At 43.4% G+C, this 25,896-nt stretch overlaps 1 protein-coding gene and 1 non-coding gene across 2 annotated transcripts in view; one reads left to right on the plus strand and one right to left on the minus strand.

Annotated features, from left to right (window-relative positions):
* LOC144071216 (polypeptide N-acetylgalactosaminyltransferase 18-like) overlaps nucleotides 1–22,612 on the plus strand; it is a 77,281-nt gene extending 54,669 nt beyond the window's left edge. Inside the window, exon 11 of the mRNA XM_077596117.1 lies at nucleotides 21,787–22,612. Coding sequence (XP_077452243.1) covers nucleotides 21,787–21,933 — 147 coding nt within the window. The 3' untranslated portion in view covers nucleotides 21,934–22,612. The remainder of the gene's footprint in view (nucleotides 1–21,786) is intronic.
* Nucleotides 16,132–16,213, minus strand: trnas-gcu (transfer RNA serine (anticodon GCU)). Its single transcript has one exon. It is a non-coding gene; the product is annotated as a tRNA-Ser (tRNA).
* Nucleotides 22,613–25,896: the final 3,284 nt, after the last annotated feature.

Here is a 25,896-nt window from a genome sequence, read left to right on the forward strand (position 1 = left end):
GAGGAACGAGGTAACGCAGACACATGGCAATGAAATGACGATCCAACAAATGACATAACAATCAGTGGGTTTTAAATAGACTGACATGGGTTGATAAGACAATTAGGAACACCTGGGAAACACACGAGGGAGCAGGCAGGAAATACACCGGGGCGGAGAAACGACAGCTGAACACAATGGGCAATCACTCAGACAGGACACAAGGGCGAAAAAAGTATAAAACCAAGCAGCTCTAACAAGGACAACCCCAGATCTATCTGGGATTTAGTACCTGTTAACCATATCTGCTCTTAAACCTACAAATTCGTAGTTACCTACATTCTTTTTTCCCTACCGCTTTTCCTCGCAAGGGTCACGAGGGAAGTTGTATCGGGCCACCAAGAGATTACCGTATTGCCCCAAATATAAGACAACCCCCTTTGTTTCAAGAAAAAGACTTTGAAAAAAGACTTTTTGAACACCAAATTCAATTTACACACAATCTACACAAAATATCGACAGTACTTCTGAAAAAAAAGATTAAAGCAATATATTCGAGAGAAAAATTATGTTATTTTGCCTCATTCAAATCATGAAAAAACTATCACATCTTAATATCTGAACATTTCAATATGTAAACCAAAGTGCAATCACATTTGTAAATGAATCGCTTCTGAGTTTTTAAATGTAAATTAACCAATCTACTGTGATAAAGCAACAAAATTGCAATAACTGACTCAACTCGAGTTCTGCACCTAGGAGGCCCTAATCTAGACTAACTTCTTATTTTGTACTTGCACTAAAACCTCATAGGGTGCTAACCACTTTAGTCACTTTTGTACCTGACTAATTACTAATGTGACCACTTATTCATGTTGATTGGTAATCTATTTTGACTGCTGATTTATGTTGACTACTTTACTTTACTTTATTACTTATGTATTGATTATTTAGTGATTATTTATGTGTGCACTTCATGGTGAAGCTTTAAATCTAATTGTACTTGTATAATGATAATAAATGTATTCAATTCAATTAACCATCAAAGTGTTCAGCATTTGCTTGAAAATCTTCTAACACCATGTACTTTTGTGAATGGGTACAATGTCTAGACCCTGATTTTAAGACGACTGACACTTTTTCAGTATCATTTCAATGCAAAAAAAATCATCTCATATTCAGGCAAAAACGGCACGTGCGAGAATGACTCAGGATATTCATCTTATTTTCGATGAATAATAGACACGAGAACTACAAAACCATTTCAGTTAAATATGCCAGTCAAATATGCACCCTGCATACCCAGTAGGAAGGGGTCCAATCAAATAATAAACACATCACTGCATGTATTTTTTTAGCACAGCAATGCATAGACTTCTCAAACCCCTAAAAGATTAAATTATTGATTTAATCAAGGTGATTACTTTGTACAATCTAATTGGGCTATAAAGGAGATGCGTTCAAAATAATACATTTGCTTAAACAATTGCTATGCGGCCTGGCGGCTTGAGTTGTTAGTGCGTCGGCCTCACAGCTCTGGGGTCCTGGATTCAAATCCAGGTCGGTCCACCTGTGTGGAGTTTGCATTTTCTCTCTGGACCTGTGTAGGTTTTCTCCGGGTACTCAGGTTTCCTCCCACATTCCACAAACATGGATGGTAGCCTGATTGGACACTCTAAATTGCCCCTAGGTATGGGTGTGAGAGTGAGTGGGCTGGCCACCAATTCAGGGTGTCCCCCGCCTCTGGCCCAAAGTCAGCTGGGATAAACTCCAGCACCACCCACAACCCTAATGAGGATAAAGCAGTTCAGAAAATGAGATGAGATGAGTTACAGATGTATGTATGTATGTTGTATAAAGCAATTTATCCCCACAATTAACAGCTTAATTTCCATGGCCTTCTTTTAATTGAGCTACTACTTGCAATTTGATCACTAAAAAGCAACACAAAGGTCAGTGGCCATTGTAGTCTGTTGAAAATAAGGCTCTCTGGACCAGAATATTGATTCCCTATGTGTATGTGTAAGCGTGTTGAGTGTGGACACTTACAGTAAATCTGTCACACAAACCCACTTATACAGCCCAATGATGGTGGCACATCATCTCCCTGCAAAGGACATGGAAATCAATAGGTTTTGCAGAGCTGTACTGTTGTACTGATTTAAGGGCATCTTGTAAAGCACGCTTTTCCAAAGTCAATCGCATGCCTCATTTACAGGCGCATTGAACTTTTGCATTCGTGCATTGATGTTCTTATTGGACTTGGATCTATTCTTGTCACTTGAGGACATCTTAAATTGAGTTCACTTTGTTTTTAATTTATGATACGAAACAATATGTATGCTTTTGTTATTAAGAATTCAGCTATTTAAATTTGAAAATTGTTTACATCTCTTAGGATTGGCTTGTTATTGTTATTTCATTGTTTTCTCCTTGTTCTTATGTTCAATTTCCTACTCTTGTTTGTCCCTCCTGACTTACCATTCCTTGTGCGCAGCTGCGCGTCATTTAGAATTAGTTCCTGTTTTGTATCTTTAAACCCCAATGATTGTTATGTCATTCGTTGGATCGTCTGCTTTTATTTGCCATGCCATGTTTCTACATGGTCTCATTCCATGTTCCAAGTTGCCTCGTGCCTCGCTTCCCCGTGTTTTTCCAAGTGGGGTTTGATTTTCGTTATTTCTCGCCAAGTCCCTTGTTACTTTCCTTGCCTCCTGCCTAAGTTATTAACGTTTTCTCGACTCGACGTCTTGCCTAAGACGTAACAACATTCTTAAATAGTACCCAGATCTTGATTCCTAACACAAATCAGTAAAGATAATTTGGTTCGAGTACTAAATTGTGTAAAGCGCATTTTATTGATCCACTGTTTGACAAGTATACCAGGGTTAGACTAATGAAGTCTTTTTCAAATAATCTTATGAACAGTTAACCTCTGAATGGTGTTTAGTGGAGGAGGAGTTTTACTGTCTCATCTCATCTCATTTTCTGAACCGCTTTATCCTCATTAGGGTCGCGGGGGGTGCCACGGTTTTGGAGACGTCCAGCGCCTAGTTGCACCACTTGCTGAGTCTATGGACATAACAACAAACAAGCAAACACATAGAAAATCAATATATAGTAATGATAAGTAAATACTAATCACTAAATAGTAATGTGTCAGGAGCAGCTCGTTTGTCCCTCCTGGCTTGCCGTTAGGCTAGAGCAGCTGCGAGTGATTCTTGATTACTTCCTGATGTGGGTATTTAAGCACCACGGAAGCGGTAGTCATTGTCGGATTGTCCTGAGTGACACTGCATACATCGCTGCAAAGGTACTGTTCTCCATGCTCTGGTTTTGTTTCGTTTTGGGATGTACAAGTCCTTGTTATTTTGTAAAGCTTTTGAGTCATTAAAGTTACTGTCACGAGCACAGTTCGTCTCGTCCCCTCCTGCTTCCCCGCTACTGGGTCCAAATCCCTCCGATCGCGCCACGACGTCTCGGTGCGATCATAACAGAACGATCCGACCACATGGACCCAGCGGGAAGCCACCGACGCTCGCGCCGACGCTCTCGTCGACGCCAGCCACCCAGCTCACATCCCACCAACCACCTGAATTCAGCGGGAAGCTCGCCAAAATCTTTTAGGGAATTTATAATGACTACGCCGTGGTTTCACCGATAACCCGCCCCATCGCTAACTCCATCGCGCTGGGCGGATGGCACAGCTAAGTGAGAAGACCCTAATTCCAACGACCCCTGTTCATCCCCAGAGTTATCTGAATTCGAACTCCAGCTATTCTTTTCCTCAATGGAGGGAGAATCCCCAGCCTCCATCGGCCCCGTTGGAACGCCGCATCTATGTCGGTTGGGACTCGGATTTTTGGGGTTGTGAGGATGACCGTGAGCTAATTGATTGTGGGCTGGAGATTCTGATTCAGACTGTGATTCCCTCAGCCGATTCGGACTTCGAGGTAGGAGTTTCAAACACTGCCCGTCTTGTCTTTGTGGGGAGGCGCAGCAGCAAGGTTTTTCCCCGTGGCGCCTTGCCATCTACAATGGGCCAACACGTGGCGGCCGGCGTGCTGTGCCGTCCTCCCGGAGGAGGCGGCGAGCGCCGCCCCACAGGGAGAAGCGGAAGGAGGGCCTGGACGCTCGAGTCCCTGATCAAGCTCCTCACGCGACCTCGCCCGACCAAGCTCCTTGCTCGACCTCGCCCGTCCGAGCTCCTTGCTCGACCTCGCCCGTCAAGCTTCTCACTCGACCTCGCCCGTCCAAGCTCCTCGCTAGACCTCGCCAATCCAAGATTCCTGTATTCCCGTGCCGAAACCACCCACAATACTCCCCTTGCCGCTTTCCCGTGCCGGCTGGGCCGCCAGTCGCACCTGTGCCAAAGCCACGAACCAGGTTTCTCGTGCCGGCTGAGCCGCCAGTCGCACCCATGCCGAAGCCACGAATCAGGCTTCCCGTGCCAGCAGGGCCGACAGTCACACCCGTGCCGAAGCCGCGAACCGGGCTTCCGGTGCCGGCCAAGTTCCTGCCGGCCAAGTTCCTGCCGGCCAAGTTCCTGCCGGCCAAGTTCCTGCCGGCCAAGTTCCTGCCCGCCAAGTTCCTGCCGGCCTAGTTCCCGCCCGCCTAGTTCCCGCCCGCCTAGTTCCCGCCCGCCTAGTTCCCGCCCGCCTAGTTCCCGCCCGCCTAGTTCCCGCCCGCCTAGTTCCCGCCCGCCTAGTTCCCGCCCGCCTAGTTCCCGCCCGCCTAGTTCCCGCCCGCCTAGTTCCCGCCCGCCTAGTTCCCGCCCACCTAGTTCCCGCCCGCCTACTTCCCGCCCGCCAAAATCCCGCCCGCCAAATTCTCACCCGCCCATAAGCGGCGGCGACAGCAGATTGAAGTGGTGCAAGCCGGGATGTATATTTTCTTTTATAATGCTCTTTGCCCCTATAAGGCACCTGGATTTGTACGTGTGCGGTCGTTTGGTCGCCGGTCTTTTGGTCGCCGGTCTTTTGGTCGCCGGTCTTTTGGTCGCCGTCTTTTGGTCGCGGTCTTTTGGTCACCCGGAACCAAACAACGGGCGACCAAAAGACCGGCGACCAAAAGACCGGCGAGAAAACAAGGTAAAACAACACGGTCTACGCATCAATAAAAGCCAACAATGGCCCTGAGCAGTTTCACTGAGCGGACGTGTGAAGGGACGTCAGTCAGGGTCTTAACAAGTTCTCCAACAAAACACAATAAAAGTACGGAAAATTTGGAGCTTTTCTTTAGCCTAATAATTAATAGGGCATTAAGTATGACTAAATAATAATTCACAGTTTGTATTTAGGGAATTTGAGCTGTTGTTGAGAGCGCACCACTTGCTGAGTCTAAGGACCTCATCTCTGTAGGCTGTCTTATTCTCCCCTGTGATCGTCCCCACTACCATTGTATCGTCTGCAAATTACACAATGATTTTCTCATGGTGCGTGGGTCTGCAGTCGTGTGTGTAGCGCGAGTAGAGTAGTGGACTAAGTACACAGCCTTGGGGTGAGCAGATGCTTAGCATACGGGGAATTGAGAGGTGGCGACCCAGCTTCACGTGCTGGGGTCGATTGATCAGAAAATCCTCAATCCAGGAGCATGTGGAAGGTGGGAGCCCCAGGTTGGCCAACTTGGGGAAAAGAATATCTTATTGTGTTAAAGGCTGAGTTGTAGTCGATGAAAAGCATCCTTACATAGCTCCCTCTATTGAATCAGTGGAGCGTGGAGGGTGGTGGTTATAGCAACTTCAGTGGATCTGTTTGGCCGATATGCAAACTGATGTAGGTCGTGGATGACGGGAAGAGAGGCTATGATGTGTTTCATTACCAATTTTTCAAAGCACTTAGTGATGATTGGTGTGAGAGCTACTGGGCAGTAGTCACCCAGATTGTTAGAGGGTGACTTCTTGGGTACTGGGATGATGGAGGCCGATTTCAGACAGGCTGGGACGGAAGCTTGTTCCAGTGAAAAGTTGAAAATGTCTGTGAAGACTGGTGCTAGTTGGTCAGAACAGGCCTTAAGTAATTTGCCTGGTATTCCATCTGGTCCTGTGGCCTTCCAGGGGTTGACTGCTCGGAGCACACGTATCACGTCCACTACCTCCACAATGAGTGGGGTGGGGCTTCTTCTTGAGCTTGGTGTGGGCTGTACTCGATGTTTATGTGGTGTGACGGGGTGGTGGGCTTGGGACTCAAAGCGGGCAAAAAAGTTGTTTAGGTCCTCTGCGAGTCCCGCATCTGAGTCCGCAGGAGTGGCAGCTCGGCCCTTGTAGTTGGTGAGGGTCTGTATGTATATATAGGGGTCGTCAAGTTGCCCTTCTATCTTCCCCCTGTAGTCTGCTTTGGCAGACTTAATGCCTCTCTTCAGGTTGGCGCTGTAGAGTGCCCTGTCAACCCTGGATCTGAAGGCTGCAACTCAGGCCCGGAGGAATGATCGGAATCTGGCTGGCCATCCACAGTTTCCGGTTTGAGTACACCTGGATTGTCTTCTCCACGGTGACCGTAGCCATGCAATATTTGATGTAAGACTGTACTGTGTCTGTGAAGGTTCCCAGGTCCTCATGGATGTTTCCCACTGTGTCTGTTCAAAGCAGTCTTGGAGTCGGGGGAGGGCGTCGTCAGGCCACTTGATAATGGTTCGTCTTTTTGGCTTCCACTGTCGGCTAAAGGGAGTGTAAGTTGGTGCCATGAACCAAGAGGTGTGATCTGACTGTCCCAAGTGTGTGCGTGGTACGGCTCTGTATGTTCCTATGATGTTCGAGTAAGCAAGATCCAGTGTTTTATCAGCTCTTGTTTGACAATTCACATGTTGGTAAAATTTCGGCAGAACAGATTTGATATGTATTTTAAGCACAATGGAGCAGAGTAAAATTAATTCTTCAAAGTACCACTCATGCTTCTAAAATGTAGGTAGGTCGTTATCTAACCTAGTTTTAGGTTGTTGAGGATCAAACCTCGACCATGCAAACTGATACAGAAAAATATTCAAGAAAATACAAAATACAAGAATAAAATGAGGATGGGATTCAAACCCATGTGTGCAGAACACAATGAATTAACAGTCCATCACCTAAGCCTCTCGGTCACCTCATCACCTAAGTCAGGGGTCTCAAACTTGCGGCCCGCGGGCCAACTGCGGCCCTCGGGACGATAATTTGCGGCCCCCGTCTTAATATGAAAGATCGATTTTTTATTTTTTATTTTTTTTTTTTTTATATATATATATATATATATATATATATATATATATTTTACCCCTTTCCCCATGATGGCGCCGTTTAAGTGGCAGCCAGTGGCAGTAGCTCTGTCCACTCATGTTTTTCTTGTTTTACAGCATGTTTTACATGAAAAATTAGAGGGAACATTGACATGCACCTGCTTGTGGCAGGTGTGATACTGGTGTGCCGATAGCGAGCAATGATGATGTCGTGACCGGATGATTCGCCTAAAGACGTTTCGCCGACGGACGTTTGACAGACGGACAGGTCGTACTAGTATTTGTTAGTTTAATGATTAAATACAAATACTAGTATTTGTATTTAATCATTAAACGCTGTTTTCAGCTGGATTTGACCGAATTTGAGAGCATTTTGAGCCGTTTGGCGAATGGACGTCTATAGACGTTTTTTGCCTCCATCGCGATATCATCCAGTATTTGTATGTAATCATTAAATGCTGTTTTAGGATGGATTTGACCCGATTGCTGTCATTTTACGGCTCGGTTCTGCTACATCTGCCTGCCCAAGAGTGCTTATTCCCGGACTGCCATTGATGGTAGACGAACATTGATTTTTACTATAATTTGGACAACACCGGCGGCGGGCCGGATTAAAAATCCTAACGGGCCGTATATGGCCCGCGGGCCGAGGTTGAAAAACTTGTACACACACGATCTGGCGGGGCGAGCGTTCGAATCCCGTTTCGGCGAAACCTCCGTTCGGCCGAATGAACGTTCGGTGGAACGTCCATTCGGCGACCTGCCCGTCTGTCAAACGTCCGTCGGCGAAACGTCTTTAGGCGAATTATCCGAGTACCGATGATGTCGCTCACACTGGTACTCAGTGCGCTCAGGGAGGTTGTCTTTCTGCTCAGACCAACAAAAAATTAGAGGGAACTTTGGTTCGGAGCTGAATGAACCAATCACGGTGAGGTATACGGCTCTGGAGGGCGGGACATCGGCCGGGCTGTCCAGTGCCTCGCTCACTCACTCATTCATTCCTCCAATCAGCTGGGCGGAGGAGAAGCCGTGAGGCCGATCACTCTGCTCGGCGCGCACACTCCTCCGCTGCTCTCAGCATAGAACTGAATGAGGCGCTATGATCCGTGATCCAGCCTGTGTCAGTGTCTGTAGCCATCTCCGCGATTGAAACGGAGAGCGAAAGTGCACATGCGCCACAAACCTGCGCGACTGAATGTGAAAGATCAACCCGAGACTCATTCCAAGTGGAAAAACATATTACAGAGCCCCAGAGATGTCTCTTTCAAAGACTGCCGTGAAGAGAAAGGTCGGTGATGAGCACAGACAGTTTCAAGAAAAGTGGGGAGTGCAATATTTCTTTGTTGAACACAGGGGCACCCCGACGTGTCTCATTCACACTGAAAAAGTTGCGGTGCACAAGGAATACAATTTGAAACGTAATTGTACTACGAGACATGCTGAGGAGTACGAAAAATACCAGGGAGATGAGAGAGCCAACCAGGTTGCCAGTCTTAAAACACGTATTATGAGGCAACAGGATCTCTTCAAGAAGGCTACCAAAGACAGTAATGCAGCAGTCAAAGCTAGCTACGCCGTTTGTGAGTTGATTGATCCTGTGCTAAGTGATCCCAAATGGCTCATGGACTTGGCTTTTCTTGTTGATATCACACATGAGCTTAATGTACTGAACAAGAAGCTACAAGGCCAGGGGCAACTTGTCAGTGCTGCCTATGACAACGTGAGAGCATTCTGCACTAAACTTGTGTTATGGAAAGCCCAGCTCTCTCAGACAAACCTTTGCCATTTCCCAGCATGCAAGGCTCTCGTGGATGCAGGCACACCATTCAGTGGTGAGAAGTATGTTGAGGCCATTTCGAAGCTACAGGAGGAATTTGATCACAGATTTGCAGACTTCAAGACACACAAAGCCACATTTCAAATTTTTGCGGACCCCTTCTCCTTTGATGTGCAAGATGCCCCTCCTGAGCTTCAAATGGAGCTCATTGACCTGCAGTGCAACTCTGCACTCAAAGCCAAGTTCAGGGAGGTGAGTGGAGAAGCAGACAAGCTTGGGCAATTTTTGAGAGAGTTGACCCCCAGCTTCCCTGAACTTTCCCGAAGGTTCAAGCGGACCATGTGCCTTTTTGGGAGCACATACTTGTGTGAGAAGCTCTTCTCCACCTTGAACTTCAATAAGTCCAAGTACAGGTCCAGACTTACTGATGAGCATCTTCAAGCTCTACTGAGGGTCTCCACTGCTTCCTCCCTCAAGCCAAATGTGACTATGTGAGAAGAAGCGCTGCCAGGTCTCTAGCAGCAAGGAGTAGGCAAGAGAAGCCGTGTTCAGAATATTTCATGTTCAATGTTCCATTCAAGTTCAGAAAGTTAAAGGTTAAAGAGCTGTTAATACAGACATTTGAAACGGAATAAAAATAATTCATTTTCTCTACTTAGCCAGCCAGTGTATATCTACTGTATGCTCATTAGTATTATTTGGTTTTGTATTACTGATTGATTTATTTTTTATTCATCTTTAAGTTAATTTATTTAATTCATTATTTTTTGTTAAAAAATAAAGATATTTGATAACGTTGGAATGTTTTATCAGTGCTTTTCTTGTGGAAATCCTGATGCGGCCCAGTCTCACCCAGACTCGGCCTCTAGCGGCCCCCAGGTAAATTGAGTTCGAGACCCCTGACCTAAGTATTGTGGGCACAATGGAGCAGAGTAAAAATCATAAGAAAAAGTACCACCCATGCTTCTAAAGTGTAGGTAGGTCCTTTTCTAACCTAGTGTTATGTTGTTGAGGATCAAACTTCCAGCTTCACCCATGCAAACTGGCACAGAAAGACATAAGAGCGGCGTACGATGTGGATGGGATTCGAAACCATGCGTATAGAACACAATGGAATACCAGTCCATCACCTTGGCCTCTCGGTCACTTCATCACCTATGTGCTGATGTACGTGGGAATCAATAGGACTGACATATTGCCCCTGAATCTGTAGAATATAATAACTTTTATTCTGGTGCCAGGAATACTTAGCTTGAGGGGAATTAGTTAAGTGGTAGAGCGCTTGCTTTGCATGTGAGAGGCAGTTGGATCGATGCCCACATTCTTCATGAGAAGCCTACTGTTGTTTCCTTGGTCAAAGCACCAAGTCTAATGTGTTTTGATGCCCACATTCTCCAAACAACTTCTCATTGTTGCTTAGATGAATTATCAACCTGGCTTTTTATGAAAAAAATATTTTAAATGTGTTGTCTAAATTTATCATTCATTCATTTTTAACACTGCTTATTCTGTTCAGTGAAGCAGGGTGCTTGAGCCTATCCCAGCAGACTCTGTATGATGACAAACAATACCCTAAACTCGTGACTAGACTAAACCTTAACAGTCGTTGGACATTTATCATTCTTGTAATAACTTTGCAGTTTATATAACTGTTAATATATCCATAACAGTAATAGACGGCGGAGCCCAGATTAACACACGTGTAGCTCTTTATTGCCACTCTCCAACAACACACACACACACAAACCGGACACACAACACTACTACGTCCGGGTTACGCTGTGCTACCCCACGGCTCCAGGTGGCGTGGTTAAACACACTTCCATAACCCGAGGCAACTATCATTATCAATATATTACACTCCTCCCCCTTTAACTATGAAGTTCCTATTTAGACTTAGCACTCAACTCCAACAATTATCTTTGCCTCATTAACTTTTTATAATTTTACTTCTCAACTTGTAACTAAATTATTACTGCTAACACAACCATTAGACTCAATATTCCAGTCTTTGACATTTCAATCTCAGGAACTCTTTTCATATTTTTGTATGAACAGGAACTCTTTTATTTTAGGAACGAAGTTCCTCACAACTGACCGATCACAAATTCAGTCGCTTCGGAGGTGCTCTATCTCTCACTGGGTATCTGCGCCCACACACCTCTGGGGAACTGACTGCTCGGTTGTCAGGTGTAACTGTCTTGTCACAGGCCACTGAGCCTGGCGAAGATGTTACACGTGTCTCTTCAGGTGAGTACGGGCTACCACCTACTGCTCCAGGTGTGCCTTTCCCCCCCACATCTGCGTGAACCACCACAGGGTACTTGTTTGTGATGTCCAGCTGCTCATCCGGAAGCTCCAATGTCTCTGGTCTGGACGGTTGGTTGTACAGCAGATGATCAATGTGGATCGAGCGTCGGCTCACACCATTCCACACCAGGTAGGTGACTGGTCCGAGTCTCTTTTCCACTGTTCCTTTTGTCCACCTCTCCTTCCCTCCACGGAAATTCCGGATCAGAACTGAGTCACCCTCAGACAGATGTCTCAGCTTGGAGGTGGTTCTATCATGATAGTGTTTCTGCTTCTCTTGTTTTGCTTCCACCACTCGAGCGAGATCTGGTTTCAGTAAGCTGAACCTGGTCCTGATTTGACGTTTTAAAAACAGTTCCGCTGGTGCACATCCTGTAACAGTGTGCGGTGTACTCCTGTATGCTATCAGGAAGTTAGCTAGCCTGTGCTGCATAGTTATTGTGACCTTTTTTTCTTCTCCTCGAGTACTTGTTTCAGCAGTGATGCTTTCACTGTCTGAACTGCTCGCTCTGCCGCTCCATTGGAAGCGGGATGGTAAGCTGGTACCAAAGTTTGTTTTATTCCGTTGCTCAGCAGGAATGTCTTGTACTCCTGCGAAGTGAATTGAGGTCCGTTGTCAGAAACAATCTCCTCAGGAAGCCCGTAGGAAGAAAAAATGTTCCGCAACACCTCAATCATTTTGGCTGCTGTGGTTGTTGCCATGGCGATGACCTCCAGCCATTTTGAATGACTGTCCACTAGTACTAAAAAGTGGTGTTGGTCTTTCTCTGCAAAGTCAATATGTATTCTCTGCCACACTCTAGTCGGCCATTTCCAGACGTGTAGAGGTGCGGTTGCAGGTAGTTTCCTCACACTCTGACAGGCGTCACATTGTTGTACTGTATGTTCTATGTCACTGTCCAACTGCGGCCACCACAAATAGCTCCTGGCCAAGGCCTTCATCCTGCACCCTCCGGGGTGTCCTAGGTGAAGATCATGCAGTAGTCGCTCTCTGTGTGCTGGTGGAATGATAACTCGAATTCCCCACAATATGCAACCTTGTTCCACCGACAGTTCATTTTTCCTGGAAAAGTATGGTTTCAGTCTCTCGTCCTTGTTTTGACTTGGCCATCCAGACCGAGTCAGCTCCAGTACTTTGCATAGGACTGGGTCCTTGAGAGTGCTCTGTGCAATCTCTGTAGCTTGCACGGGAAGCTCATCTACTACTGAGAAATAGAAGATGCTGTTTTCCTCCGCAGTGTTATCCTTCCCCTTCCCCGGCAGTCTAGATAACGCATCTGCGTTGGCATTTTCTGCTGACGTTCTGTACTCTATACTGTAGTCACTTCCTCCGTCTTCATCTTCCTCTCCAAAGTCGTTGTCTTGGTCATCACTACCAAAGTCATCTGCTGAATCATTTTTGGTTTTGGGGAGTTTTTCCTCGGAGTCCTCACTTTCATCCTGTGAATCCTTGGAGCGCTTGTGCTTTTGCTCACGGGGTACTGCACGCACTTTCTTGGGCTTTGAGTCACCATACTCCTCATCTGCATCGTTACCGCCCCTTGCTGGTATAACTGAGAAGATGCGTGCCCAGTCCAGTTTGAAGTTTTTGAGCCAGTTACGGCCAAGTAGGGCTGGTCTGTCACCTTTTACGATCACTAATGGTAGCTCCCCACCCTGGGTCCCATATTTTACCTTGGCCGTCACTTGTCCCATCAAAGGAATGTTCTCTCCGGAAAAAGTTGACAGCTGCACTTTACTTACTTCCAAAGGCAGATGAGAGAGATGCTTCTTATACACAATTTCCGAAACAAGTGTTACCGCCGCCCCTGTGTCCAGTTGCATCTCTAGAGGAGTTCCTTCTAATATGACCTGTACTGTCATTTCCTTCTTCCAATTCCCGACAGCATTTGTGGGATACACGGCATTCAAGGGATATGACTCCCACAGTTCCTCATCCGCACTTCCTGTTGTCTCATTTTTATTTCCTTTTACATACTGTGTGTCCTTGCCAATTTTTAGTTTTACACATCCTTGCTATGTGTCCTACTTTTGAACACTTGTAACATGTCTCTCCTTTATACCTGCATTCATGAGCGGCGTGGTTGCTTAGTCCACATCTGTAACAGGGTTGGTGATTTTCTCTTCTCTGTGGTCTGAATTTTCCACTTGTGGTTTTACTTTTCCAATCGCTGGTGGCTGGTTGGTATTTCCACGCACTTTTGCTTGTCTTTTCCTGGTCAATCTTATTTAATGTGGCAGGTTCTTCCATTTTGCTAGCGAACTCCAACGTACTCTTTGATGCCATCTCCATGGACAACGACAGTTCACATGTTTTTTAAATGTTAGATCTTGCTCTGTGAGTAATCTTCTCTGAATAGCTTCCACTCTCAATCCACAAACAAATCTGTCTCTCATTGATTCGTCCAAATGGAGACCAAATTCGCAGTGGCTGGATAGCTGCTTCAACGCCACGATATAATCCGACACAGACTCGTTCTCTCTCTGATTCCTCTTTTGAAACTTGAATCGCTCCGCGATCACCAGCGGTTTCGGGTTGTAATGAGATGCTAATCTTCCACTTAGCACCTCATATGAGAGGCTACTAGGCTTCTCTGGTATGCAAAGGCCCTTCAACAGTCCGTAGGCCTCTGCACCTATTATAGACAGGAACACGTTGGTTTTTTTACCTTCCTCCACTTCGTTGATGATCATCCATTGCTCAAAACGTTCCAAGTAAGATTCAAAATCTTCTTTAACTTCTTCGTATTCGCCGATATTTCCAAAGAATCTGGCCATGATGCAGCGCCGCCGTTAGCTTAGCAACTCTTGCTAATGCTAGTTTGCAAAGTCACGTTACCTCCTTGTAACGCCTTAATCTCCTCGTCCGAAACTTTTAATCCCTACCGCTGGAAAGGGATCCCATCCTCGTCGCCACTGTAATAACTTTGCAGTTTATATAACTGTAAATATATCCATAACAGCAATAGACGGCGGAGCCCAGATTAACACACGTGTAGCTCTTTATTGCCACTCTCCAACAACACACACACACACAAACCGGACACACAACATTACTACGTCCGGGTTACGCTGTGCTACCCCACGGCTCCAGGTGGCGTGGTTAAACACACTTCCATAACCCGAGGCAACTATCATTATCAATATATTACAATTCTTACTTCGGAAAACATTCAAAGACAAACACACAATGTTTTGTAAGAGTTTTGTTGCCCCAATTAGTAGCCATTGTTGTTATGGTGGGCAGATTGGACCAGAGTCAATACCTTCATTAAAAGTTAGCACCCATGCTTAACAAGGTCTGTAATGTATCCAAGACTTTGTATTACCTTGGGAGAGTGTAATTTCTTTGCACAGGAGAGCTAGCACCCTTGGTCCTCTAATTCCCCACTAAATGAGTGTTTACTTGTCTAAAATGTCATGGATGATGTCTGAATGCAGAAACGCTTTGAGTATCGTTAATTAACCTAAAGGTGAATTGTATTTAACAGAGAGGTGCCCTTTATTCTGTTAGGACAATGCATAACTTGCACAAACATTAAGGACTCCACATTTGAGTTTCTAGCAGACCCATAGATAAAGGAAAAATGACAAATTACCCCCCAGTTTCCAATTGCTACTTCACAGTGCCTTCATTACTGAAAGAGACAAGTCTTTAGAAGCATGTTTGTGTTTTTGTGCGATTTAGAAGAACTGGATTTTGAAAGTTTGCTGTAACATTGAAGAAATTCGACCAATGTCGTTGCTTTTATGGACATCCTTCAACAATGAGACCAGGCAGGCATGAAGGATTAGAAGGGGAATTAGCTCAGGTGGTACAGTACTCGTTTAGCATGTGAGAGACAGTGGGATCAATGCCCACATTCTTTACAAGAAACCTACTGGGGTTTCCTTGGTTCAAATTTATATTTCTGAAAACAGTCAAAGGCAGTATCATTTTGCTGGAATTGAATAGGCCCGTTGTGTATGCATTTTAAGTATTGTGGGCACAATGGAGCAGAGTAAAAATCAAATGTAAAAGTACCACTCATGCTTCTAAAGGTGAATTGTATTTAACAGACAGGTGCCCTTTATTCTGTTAGGACAATGCATAACTTCAAAGACTCCACATTTGAATTTCTAGCATGGATGATGTCCGAATGCAGAAACACTTTGAGTATTTTTACTTAACCAAAATTTAATTGTAATTAACAGAAAGGTGCCGTTTATTCTGTTAGGACTATGCATAACATCCACAAACATTAAGGACTCCACATTGAATTTCTAGCAGACCCACAGATCAAGGAAGAATGATAAATTACTCCCACTTTCCAATTGCGACTTCACATTGCCTTCATTACTGAAAGAGACAAGTCTTTAGAAGCATGTCTGTGTTTTCGTGGAATTTAGATCTGGACATTGAATATTTGGTGTAACATTGAATAAATTTGATCAATGTCATTGCTTTTGTTGACGTAGCTCAATAAAGAGACCAGAAGTGCATGCAGTGTTTGAAGGGGAATTAGCGCAAGTGGTAGAGCGCTCGCTTAGCATGTGAGAGGCAGTGGGATCGATGCCCACATTCTCCATGAGAGACCTGCTGTTGTTCCCTTGGTCAAAGCACCAAGTCTGTTCGTGTTTTAAATTTGTATTTCTGGAAATAGTCGAAGGCAGTATCATTTTGCAGGAATTGAATAGGCCCATTGTAGATGCATTTTTAGTATTGTGGGCACAATGGAGCAGAGAAAAAATCATAAGTAAAAATGTCACTAATGCTTCTTAAGTGTAGGTAGGTCCTTTTCTAATCCAGTGTTGTGTTGTTGAAGATCCAACTTCACCCATGCAAACTGGCACAAAGAGACATGACAGCAAACACACGATGAGGATGGGATTCGAACCCATGCGTGTAGAACTCAATGGATTAGCAGTCCATCACCTTAACCTCTCGGTCACCTAATCGCCTATGATGTTGAGATACGTGGGAATCAATTATAGTGACATATTGCCCTCAAATCCGTAGAATATAATAACTTATTTTCTGGTGCAAAGACTGTACAGCATGAGGGGAATTAGCTCAAGTGGTAGAGTGCTCGCTTAGCATGTGAGAGGCAGTGGGATCGATGCCCACATTCTCCAATCAACTCCTTTTTGTCGTCGCTTGGATGATTTAGTATGCTTGGCTTTTAAGAAAATTTGACTTTCAATGTGTGGTCGAAATTTATCATTCATTCATTTTTAACACTGCTTTTTCTGTTCAGGGTAGCAGGGTGCTTGAGCCTATCCCAGCAGACTTTGTACGATGAAAAACTATACCCTAATCTCGTGACGAGACTCATCTTTACCAGTTTTGGGGCTTTTATGATTCTTATTTCTGAAAACATTCAAAGACACAATGTTTTGCAAGAGTTCTGTTGCCCCAATTAGTGGCCATCGTTGTTATGGTGGGCAGATTGGACCAGAGTCAATACCTTGATTAAAGTTAGCACCCATGCTTAAAAAAGTCTGTAATGTATCCAAGACTTTGCCTTACCAAGTTTTCTGTTATTGAGGAATTGATTCTTGGGAGAATGTAAATTCTTTCCTCAGGAGAGATAGCACCCTTGGACCTCACATTCCTCACTATGAGTGTTAACTTGTCGCTCGCCCCGCACCCGGATCGTGTGTGTACAAGTTTTTCAACCTCGGCCCGTGGGCCATATACTTCCCATTAGGATTTTTAATCCGGCCCGCTGAGTAGGTAAATCATATCCCTACGGTCATCGGAGGGGTTTCTCCCCGGGAACAGTGCTTCGTGGGCGGATTTTAATGACACATGCTGAGTTTCATTATCGAGCTCCATATATTTCCCGAGTTTGAGCACTTTAAAAATCGCCGGGGGTTCCCCCCGAGCCTATCCGAGAATAGTGCACCGTGAGCGGACTGGGTTGGACAACGCCCCGCTGAATTTCTGCAGCACGGGAAATTTTTCAAATTTGAGCAAATTCAGGAATAAGCACACTTGGGCGGGCATGTTAGCCCGGGAAAAAGAACTATTGGGCGGGCATGTCAGCCCGGGAATAAGCACTCTTGGGCGGGCATGTCAGCCCGGGAATAAGCACTCTTGGGCGGGCAGATGTAGCAGAACCGAGCCGTGAAATGACAGCAATTGGGTCAAATCCATCTTAAAACAGCATTTAATGATTAAATACAAATACTGGAGCTCTTTGGACATTAGAACCGAGCCCAGGGAAGTGAATTTCCCGGTAAAATGTCGCGATGATGTCGCGATAAGGCAAAAAAACGTCTATATACGTCCATTCGCCATCGGCTCAAAATGCTCTCAAATTCGGTCAAATCCAGGCGAAAACAGCGTTTAAGGATTAAATACAAATACTAGTATTTGTATTTGCGACATCAAATGTCGGATAGGCACTGGGGAAAACACCGTTGATGTGTGTGGTGCTCACACTTAGAAAAATTTATGGAGCTCAGGATTTCAGCGGGGCATCAGCCAACCCAATCTGCTCATGTGTCACTATCCTTGGATACGCTCGGGAAAAAAACCTGCCGATGTGTGTGGTGCTCACGCTTAGAAAAAAATTATGGTGCTCAGGATTCCAGCGGGGCATGTGTCACCTCTGTCCCCCCACAGAGCACTGTGCTCGGTGAAAAACCCCTCCAATGTGTGTGGGGCTCAAATTTGAAAAATTTCTGGAGCTGCAGAAATTCAGCGGGGCGTCGTCCAACCCAGTCCGCTCACGCTGCACTATTCTCGGATAGGCTCGGGGGGAACCCCCGCCGATTTTTAAAGTGCTCAAACTCGGGAAATACATGGAGCTCGATAATGAAACTCAGCATGTGTCATTAAAATCTGCCCACAATGCACTTTTCCCGGGGAGAAACCCCTCCGATGACCGTAGGGATATGATTTACCTACTCGGCGGGCCGGATTAAAAATCCTAACGGGCCGTATGTGGCCCGCGGGCCAAGGTTGAAAAACTTGTACACACACGATCCAGGGGCGGGGCGAGCGCGCGAATCCCGTTTCGGCGAAATCTACGTTCGGTGGAACGTCCATTCGGCGACCTGTCCGTCTGTCAAACGTCCGTCGGCGAAACGTCTTTAGGCGAATCATCCGGTCACGCACAAACATTAAGGAGTCCACATTGAATTTCGAGCAGACCCACAGATCAAGGAAGAATGACAAATTACCCCCAGTTTCCAATTGCAACTTCACAATGCCTTCATTACTGAAAGAGACAAGTCTTTAGAAGCATGTTTGTGTTTTCGTGAAATTTAGAAGAACTGGATTTTGAAAGTTTGCTGTAACATTGAAGATATTTGACCAACGTCGTTGCTTTTATGGACATCCTTCAACAAAGAGACCAGGCAGGCTGGAGGTTCAGAAGGGGAATTAGCTTAAGTGGTAGAGTGCTCGCTAAGCATGTGAGGGGCAGTGGGATCAATGCCCACATGCTCCATGAGAAACCTACTGCTGATTCATTGGGCACAGTTATAAGGTAGGTCCTTTTCCAACCTAGTGTTATGTTGTTGAGGTTCAGACTTCACCCATGCAAACTGGCACAGAGAGACATCAGAGCAATACATGATGAGGATGGGATTCGAGCGAATGTGTGTAGAACACAATGGATTAGCAGTCCATCACCTTAGCCTCTCGGTCACCTCATTGCCTATGTGCTGTTGTACGTGGGAATCAATGGGCGTGACATATTACCCCCGAATCCGTAGAATATAATAACTTTTATTCGGGTGCCAGGAATGCATAGCATGAGGGGTATTAGCTCAAGTGGTAGAGTGCTCGCTTAGCATGTGAGAGTCAGTGGGATTGATGCCCACATTCTCCAAGGGAAACCCACTGGTGTTTCCTTGGTCAAAGCACCAAGTCTATTGTGTTTTAAATTTCTGAAGAGTCGAAGGCAGTATCATTTTGCTGGAATTGAGTAGGCCCAAAATCAGGTACTCAAATTTGACCAACGTTGTTGCTTTTATGGACATCCTTTAACAAAGAGACCAGATTTCATTGAAACTGTGACTGCTCACCAGCCTCTTGGTCTGGTCATCACCTCATTGGATAGCACTGATTAAGAGTAATTGGGAGTGACAAATAGCGCCCAAATCTTTACATTTGAGTGACATTTGCCTTCTGTGCAGGCACGGAGGGATTGGAGGAGAATCAGCTCAAGTGGTAGAGTGCACGCTTATCATGTGAGAGGCAGTGGGATCGATGCTCACATTCTCCACGAGAAACCTACTGTTGTTCCCTTGGTGAAAGCACCAATTCTGTTGGTAGCATTTTGGAAGAACAGTTTTGATATTTGCCTAATTAAAATCTCCTGCAATTATATGCACAGCACTTGGGTAGGGGTAAGCATGCTCATAATAAATTATAGTAAAGCTTTTCACTTATTCAAAGTGGTGTGAACAAGCTTAGAACACAAACACATTTCTGCATTCATAATTTGTCTGTGCCTCTCTGAGGAACAGTGAAAGCTCAAATCAATTACAGTGATGCAAATTAAAGCGCGAACACATGAAAGAAACATTTGCCACAAACGTGAAATGTATTAATCTTTTGGAAAGAAAAACTCAGTGGCGGGCCGTCAGGGCCTTCAAGGCCTTCTCTGCTGGCCTAAGAAATATCTAAATCATATTAGATTTTGTCCATCAATACTTATTATTCCAAATGGTCTGTTAGCTTCCTTTCATTGCTTTTCCCCCTGGTTGCACTGCTTCCAGATGTGTGTTTTCATATTGAAGCATTTAACCAATCACATTTCAGCCATTATTTGTTGCCAGATCAGATCTGCCCCAGAATCAGTTCTTGCGGGCTCTGCTGCATTAAACTAGACTGTTGCTTTTAACCAATCAGATTTCGAGTTGGCAACCCCACAATGATTTTTCATAGGCGTTAGCATTTTGCTGGCTGGGACATGTCATTGCTTTCACAAACTATGATTGGCTAGTAGGCGGGCCAAAGCAGTACCCGATGCAGCCGAGATCGCAAACTCCACCCACTATGGCCGACAGAAGCAAAACCAAATGGATTCTGTTTGCTCACAAAGCTATTTTCCAGACGGACTTTTCCCAGAAAAAAATGGACATCATTAAGAAAGGGCGGTCAACTCCGAAGGTAGCAAGCCTGTTACAGCCGGGAAAATGGTGTGTGGGGCACTTTCAGCGCGCTAACTTAGCTCCACAAGCAAATAGTATATTGTTGTGTTGATTTAATGCTATTTTCAAAACGGACTATGCCGGAAATATGACAGGACAGGCTCGACTTTCATCATTAGCTTCGATGGCGATAGGAAAGAAGGAAGAAAGAAAGGAGGATGGATATTATGTAAAAAGGATTTTTGGTGAGTAAAATATGGCCATATTCCTAAATAATATTTCAATTGTGGGCCAAGTTCTGATATCTGAAAAGCTCCAGTGTTTGTATTTAAGCTCCAGTGTTTGTATTTAATCACAAAATGCTGCTAGGAAGTGGATTTTACCCCAGTTTAATTTTTGGTGTTTCACCATTGACGTCCATCGCTGTCTTTTCCCGGGAAAAATCACCCCCCTGGCCTGGTTGTAATGTCTCAAAAGCTCCAGTATTTGTATTCAATCAATAAATGATGCTAGGAAGTGGATTTTACCTAATTTTAGTGCATTTTTTGTCATTTCACGTATGGACGTATCGACGTTCATCGCTGTCTTTTTACGGGGGAAATGATACTCCGGGCCCGGTTCTGATGTCTAAAAAGCTCCAGTATTTGTATTTAATCAATAAATGCTGTTTTCGGCTGGATTTTACCCCATTTTCGGGCAATGTTTGCCCGTACGCCATTGACGTTCATCGCTGTCTTTTCCCGGGAAAATCACCCCCTGGCCTGGTTTTAATGTCTGAAAAGCTCCAGTATTTGTATTTAATCATGAAATGCTGCTAGGAAGTGGATTTTACCCCATTTTTGTCCATTAATTTATTGATTATTTTTTATGTGTCTCAGCTGTAGCTGCAGTAGAGGTTTTATAGCCATAAAATAGTTTTTGAGGGTTGGATTGATACGTTGAAGGCGCTACCAGAAAATGCACCGCCCGCCACTGGAAAAACTTAATGTTGAAAGAGAGATTTTCTCTGATGTCTTTTTGAACAATGAAAATATTTGATCAAAGGATCGTGCAAAGAAAGCGGTGTTTGTTTTATTCATTTGGGCAAATACCCTATCACAATGTATAATGTATTGACAAAGTCAAAATAAATGTAATCTTTGTGTCACCAAAGCACTATGTGTTTTTTTAACTTTCATGACAATGACAAAAAGAACGACAAGTAGAATTGGATGTCATATTAAGCACTTTACTGAATAATGGGTAAAATACACTTCAATATCCCTAACCTTAATCTGCGACAGCATGCATAAACTTTTTTTGTGCAATATCCCCACAAAAATTATTTTTTCTTTTTGTCTAAATTATGTAGCCGTAAAGCAGAATCATTTTAAGATCACAGATAACCCTTTCTTGTCTTCTCATTTTGTCTCTCTTTCTAGGACGGTTCCATCCGGAACACAGAGTCTCAGCGCTGTCTTGAAATATTGGAAAGCACTCAGTCAGAGTTTAGTTTACACCTGGCCATTCAAAACTGCAGCGGACAGAAGTGGACAATCACTAACATCCTAACTCTTCTGCCCCAATGAACGTACATAGTGACACCTTTACTAGGGTGAAGAAAGAAAGACAATTCAACTTCAATGAAATCCAAAAACGGACAGCTGTGGCTTACTTTGAATACATTTTAGTTGTTTTGAAAATAAGTCTCTTGCATTTTTTTTAAAGCTGGAAAATACAATGTGTCCATAAACAAGCTTTTATCTGCGTCATATTTTTAATTAGACAGCTTGAAAAAAGGATTTTCTAATGAGAAACATACTATTTATTAGTCTCTTTGTAACCACTTTATACCAATGACACAATAGAGTAAAAATTACCTGCTCTGCAGTGGGAATAAAAAATACAGTTTCACATTCCAGGGAACAGACTCATAAGTCTTGTAACCCCTTCGGTCATTGCAGAATCTCTGCTTGAAATAACTCTGAGCACATTTGGACCAACTATGTTCCCATTATGATGTAATCGACAGCAAATTCAATAACAATGGTTCCAATATGCTTGTGAGGAAAGTCCTCATGATCAATTTCTACTATATATTTTTTCATTGATTGCTATTTTGTCTATGAAACCCACCATTTCTCTGGCTTTATACTAACCTCAGTAGCAAAACACTGCAAAACAAACATGCAACTTGCAACTGTATGGATTGATGACAGCAGTCGATTAGAATACATTAAATGCATGTAATCATTAAATAGCATTATATACAGTAGGGCAAATAAGTATTCAGTCAACCACCAATTGTGCAAGTTATCCTACTTGAAAATATTAGAGTGGCCTGTAATTGCCAACATGGGTAAACCTCAACCAGGACGGACGGAATGTGGAGAAAAAAAATGAAAATCACATTGTTTGATTTTTAAATAATTTATTTGCAAATCATGGTGGAAAATAAGTATTTGGTCAATACCAAAAGTTAATCTTAATACTTTGTTACATACCCTTTGTTGGCAATAACGGAGGCCAAACATTTTCTGTAACTCTTCACAAGCTTTTCACACACTGCCGCTAGTATTTTGGCCCATTCCTCCATGCAGGTTTCCTCTAGAGCAGTAATTTTTTGGGGCTGTCGTTGGGCAACAAGGACTTGCAACTCCCTCCAGAGATTTTCTATGGGTTTGAGGTCTGGAGACTGGCAAGGCCACTCCAGGACCTTAAATGCTTCTAACAAAGCCACTCCTTTGTTGCCGTGGCTGTGTTTGGGATAATTGTCATGCTAAAAGACTCACCCACGTCTCATCTTCAATGTCCTTGCTGATGGAAGGAGACTTTCACTCAATCACCCGATACACGGCCCCAGGTCTACAATTTTGTCTCTGGTGTCCTTCGACAGCTCTTTGGTCTTGGCCATAGTGGAGTTTGGAGTGTGAGAGACTGAGGTTGTGGACAGGTGTCTTTTGTATCGATAATGAGTTAAAATAGATGCTATTAATACAGGTAACGAGTGGAGACCTCAGTAGACCTGGTTAGTAGAAGTTAGACCTCTTTGACAGCCAGAAATCTTGCTTGTTTGTAGGTGACCAAATACTTATTTTCCACTTTGGAAATAAATTCTTTAAAAATCAAACAATGTTATTTTCAGGGTTTTTTTCCACATTCTGTCTCTCATGGTTGAGGTTTACCCATGTTGGGAATTACAGGCCTCTCTAGAACTTGCACAATTGGTGGTTGACTAAATACTTTGCCCCACTGTATGTATATGTATATATATATATATATATATATATATATATATATATATATATATATATATATATATATATATATATATATATATATATCAGTGGTGGGCCGTCAGGGCCTTCAAGGCCTTCTCTGCTGGCCTAAGAAATATCTGAATCATATTATATTTTGTCCATCAATACTTATTATTCCAAATGGTCTGTTAGCTTCCTTTCATTGCTTCCCCCCCTGGTTGCACTACTTCCAGATGTGTTTTCATATTGAAGCATTTAACCAATCACATTTCAGCCATTATTTGTTGCCAGATCAGATCTGCCTCAAAGCCTTCAAAATCAGTTCTGTGGGGTCTGCTGCATTAAACAAGACTGTTGCTTTTAACCAATCAGATTTCGAATTGGCAACTCCACAATGATTTTTCATAGGCGTTAGCATTTTGCTGGCTGGGACATGTCATTGCTTTCAGCAACTATGATTGGCTAGTAGGCGGGCCAAAGCAGCCAGAGATCGCAAACTCTACCCACATGGCCGACAGTGGCAAAAACAAATGGATTCTGTTGCAGATTTCTCTCACAAAGCTATATTCCAGACGGACTTTTCCAGAAAAAAATAGACGTCATTAAGAAAGGGCGGTCAACTCCGAAGCTAGCAAGCCTGTTACAGCCGGGAAAATGGTGTGTGCGGCACTTTCAGTGTGCTAACTTAGCTCCACAAGCAAATAGTATATTGTTGTTTTGATTTAAAGCCATTTTCAAAACGGACTATGCCAGAAATATGACAGGACAGGCTCGACTTTCATTATTAGCTTCGATGGCGATAGGAAAGAAGGAAGAAAGAAAGGAGGATGGATATTGTGTACAGTTAAAAAGGATTTTTGGTGAGTAAAATTATGGCTATATTCCTAAATAATATTACAATTGTGGGCCCGGTTCTCATATCTGAAAAGCTCCAGTGTTTGTATTTAAGCTCCAGTGTTTGTATTTAATCACTAAATGCTGCTAGGATGTGGATTTTATCCCAGTTTAATTTTTGCCATTTCGCCATTGACGGCCATCGCTGTCTTTTCCCAAGGAAATCACCCCTCTGGCCTGGTTGTAATGTCTCAAAAGCTCCAGTATTTGTATTCAGTCAATAAATGCTGCTAGGAAGTGGATTTGACCTAATTTTAGTGCATTTTTTGTCATTTCACGTATGGACGTATCGACGTTCATCGCTGTCTTTTTACCGGGGAAATGATACTCCGGGCCCGGTTCTGATGTCTAAAAAGCTCCAGTATTTGTATTTAATCAATAAATGCTGTTTTCGGCTGGATTTTACCCCATTTTCGGGCAATGTTTGCCCGTACACCATTGACGTTCATCGCTGTCTTTTCCCGGGAAAATCACCCTCTGGCCTGGTTTTAATGTCTGAAAAGCTCCAGTATTTGTATTTAATCATGAAATGCTGCTAGGAAGTGGATTGATACGTTGAAGGCGCTACCAGAAAATGCACTGCCTGCCACTGATATATATATATATATATATATATATATATATATATATATATATATATATATATATATATATATGTATATATATATATATATATATATATATATATATATATGTATATATATATATATATATATATATATATATGTATATATGTGTGTATATATATATATATATATATATATATATATATATATATATATATATATATACACATATATACATATATATATATATATATATATATATATATATATATATATATATATATATATATATATATATATATATATATGAATGGATATCTTTTTGTAGCTGAAAAAACAGAGTCTGGAGTAAAAATTTGGGAGAATTTTTTGTTTTATTGGAGAACCAAGATCAAACATTTTAAAAGGAAATAATAATAAAATGGAGAATAACAGGCTACGTGCCAGAAAACATAACATGTTAACAATTATACCACAAAAAAACGCTAAAACAACACACCAAATTGTTTACTAAGCTTGTGATCTCACTCCAAATTACTGCAACATCCATCATCAGTATCACTTCTGCACAATCAGCCTCAACTCTATTAGTAGGGCGTCGCCTTGTGTGCCCTTTTCACGCCTGTCAGTGTGAGGGAAAAAAAGTAAGTAATTCGCACCTAGATATAAGTTACAGGTTCAGCCAAACTATAAAAAATGGGATGTATCATCTCGAAAGTTCGGTAACTTGAAACCAATATAAAGTAGGATTAATATTCTGAAAAATTCTTCTGCTAGCCGTTTCTTTTGTAGTGAGTTGAATTCACCAGGTCCACACAGCTCCTGTCTTTAA

This window comes from Stigmatopora argus, chromosome 3, assembly GCF_051989625.1.
Source record: "Stigmatopora argus isolate UIUO_Sarg chromosome 3, RoL_Sarg_1.0, whole genome shotgun sequence".
NCBI classification, from domain to species: Eukaryota; Metazoa; Chordata; class Actinopteri; order Syngnathiformes; family Syngnathidae; genus Stigmatopora; species Stigmatopora argus.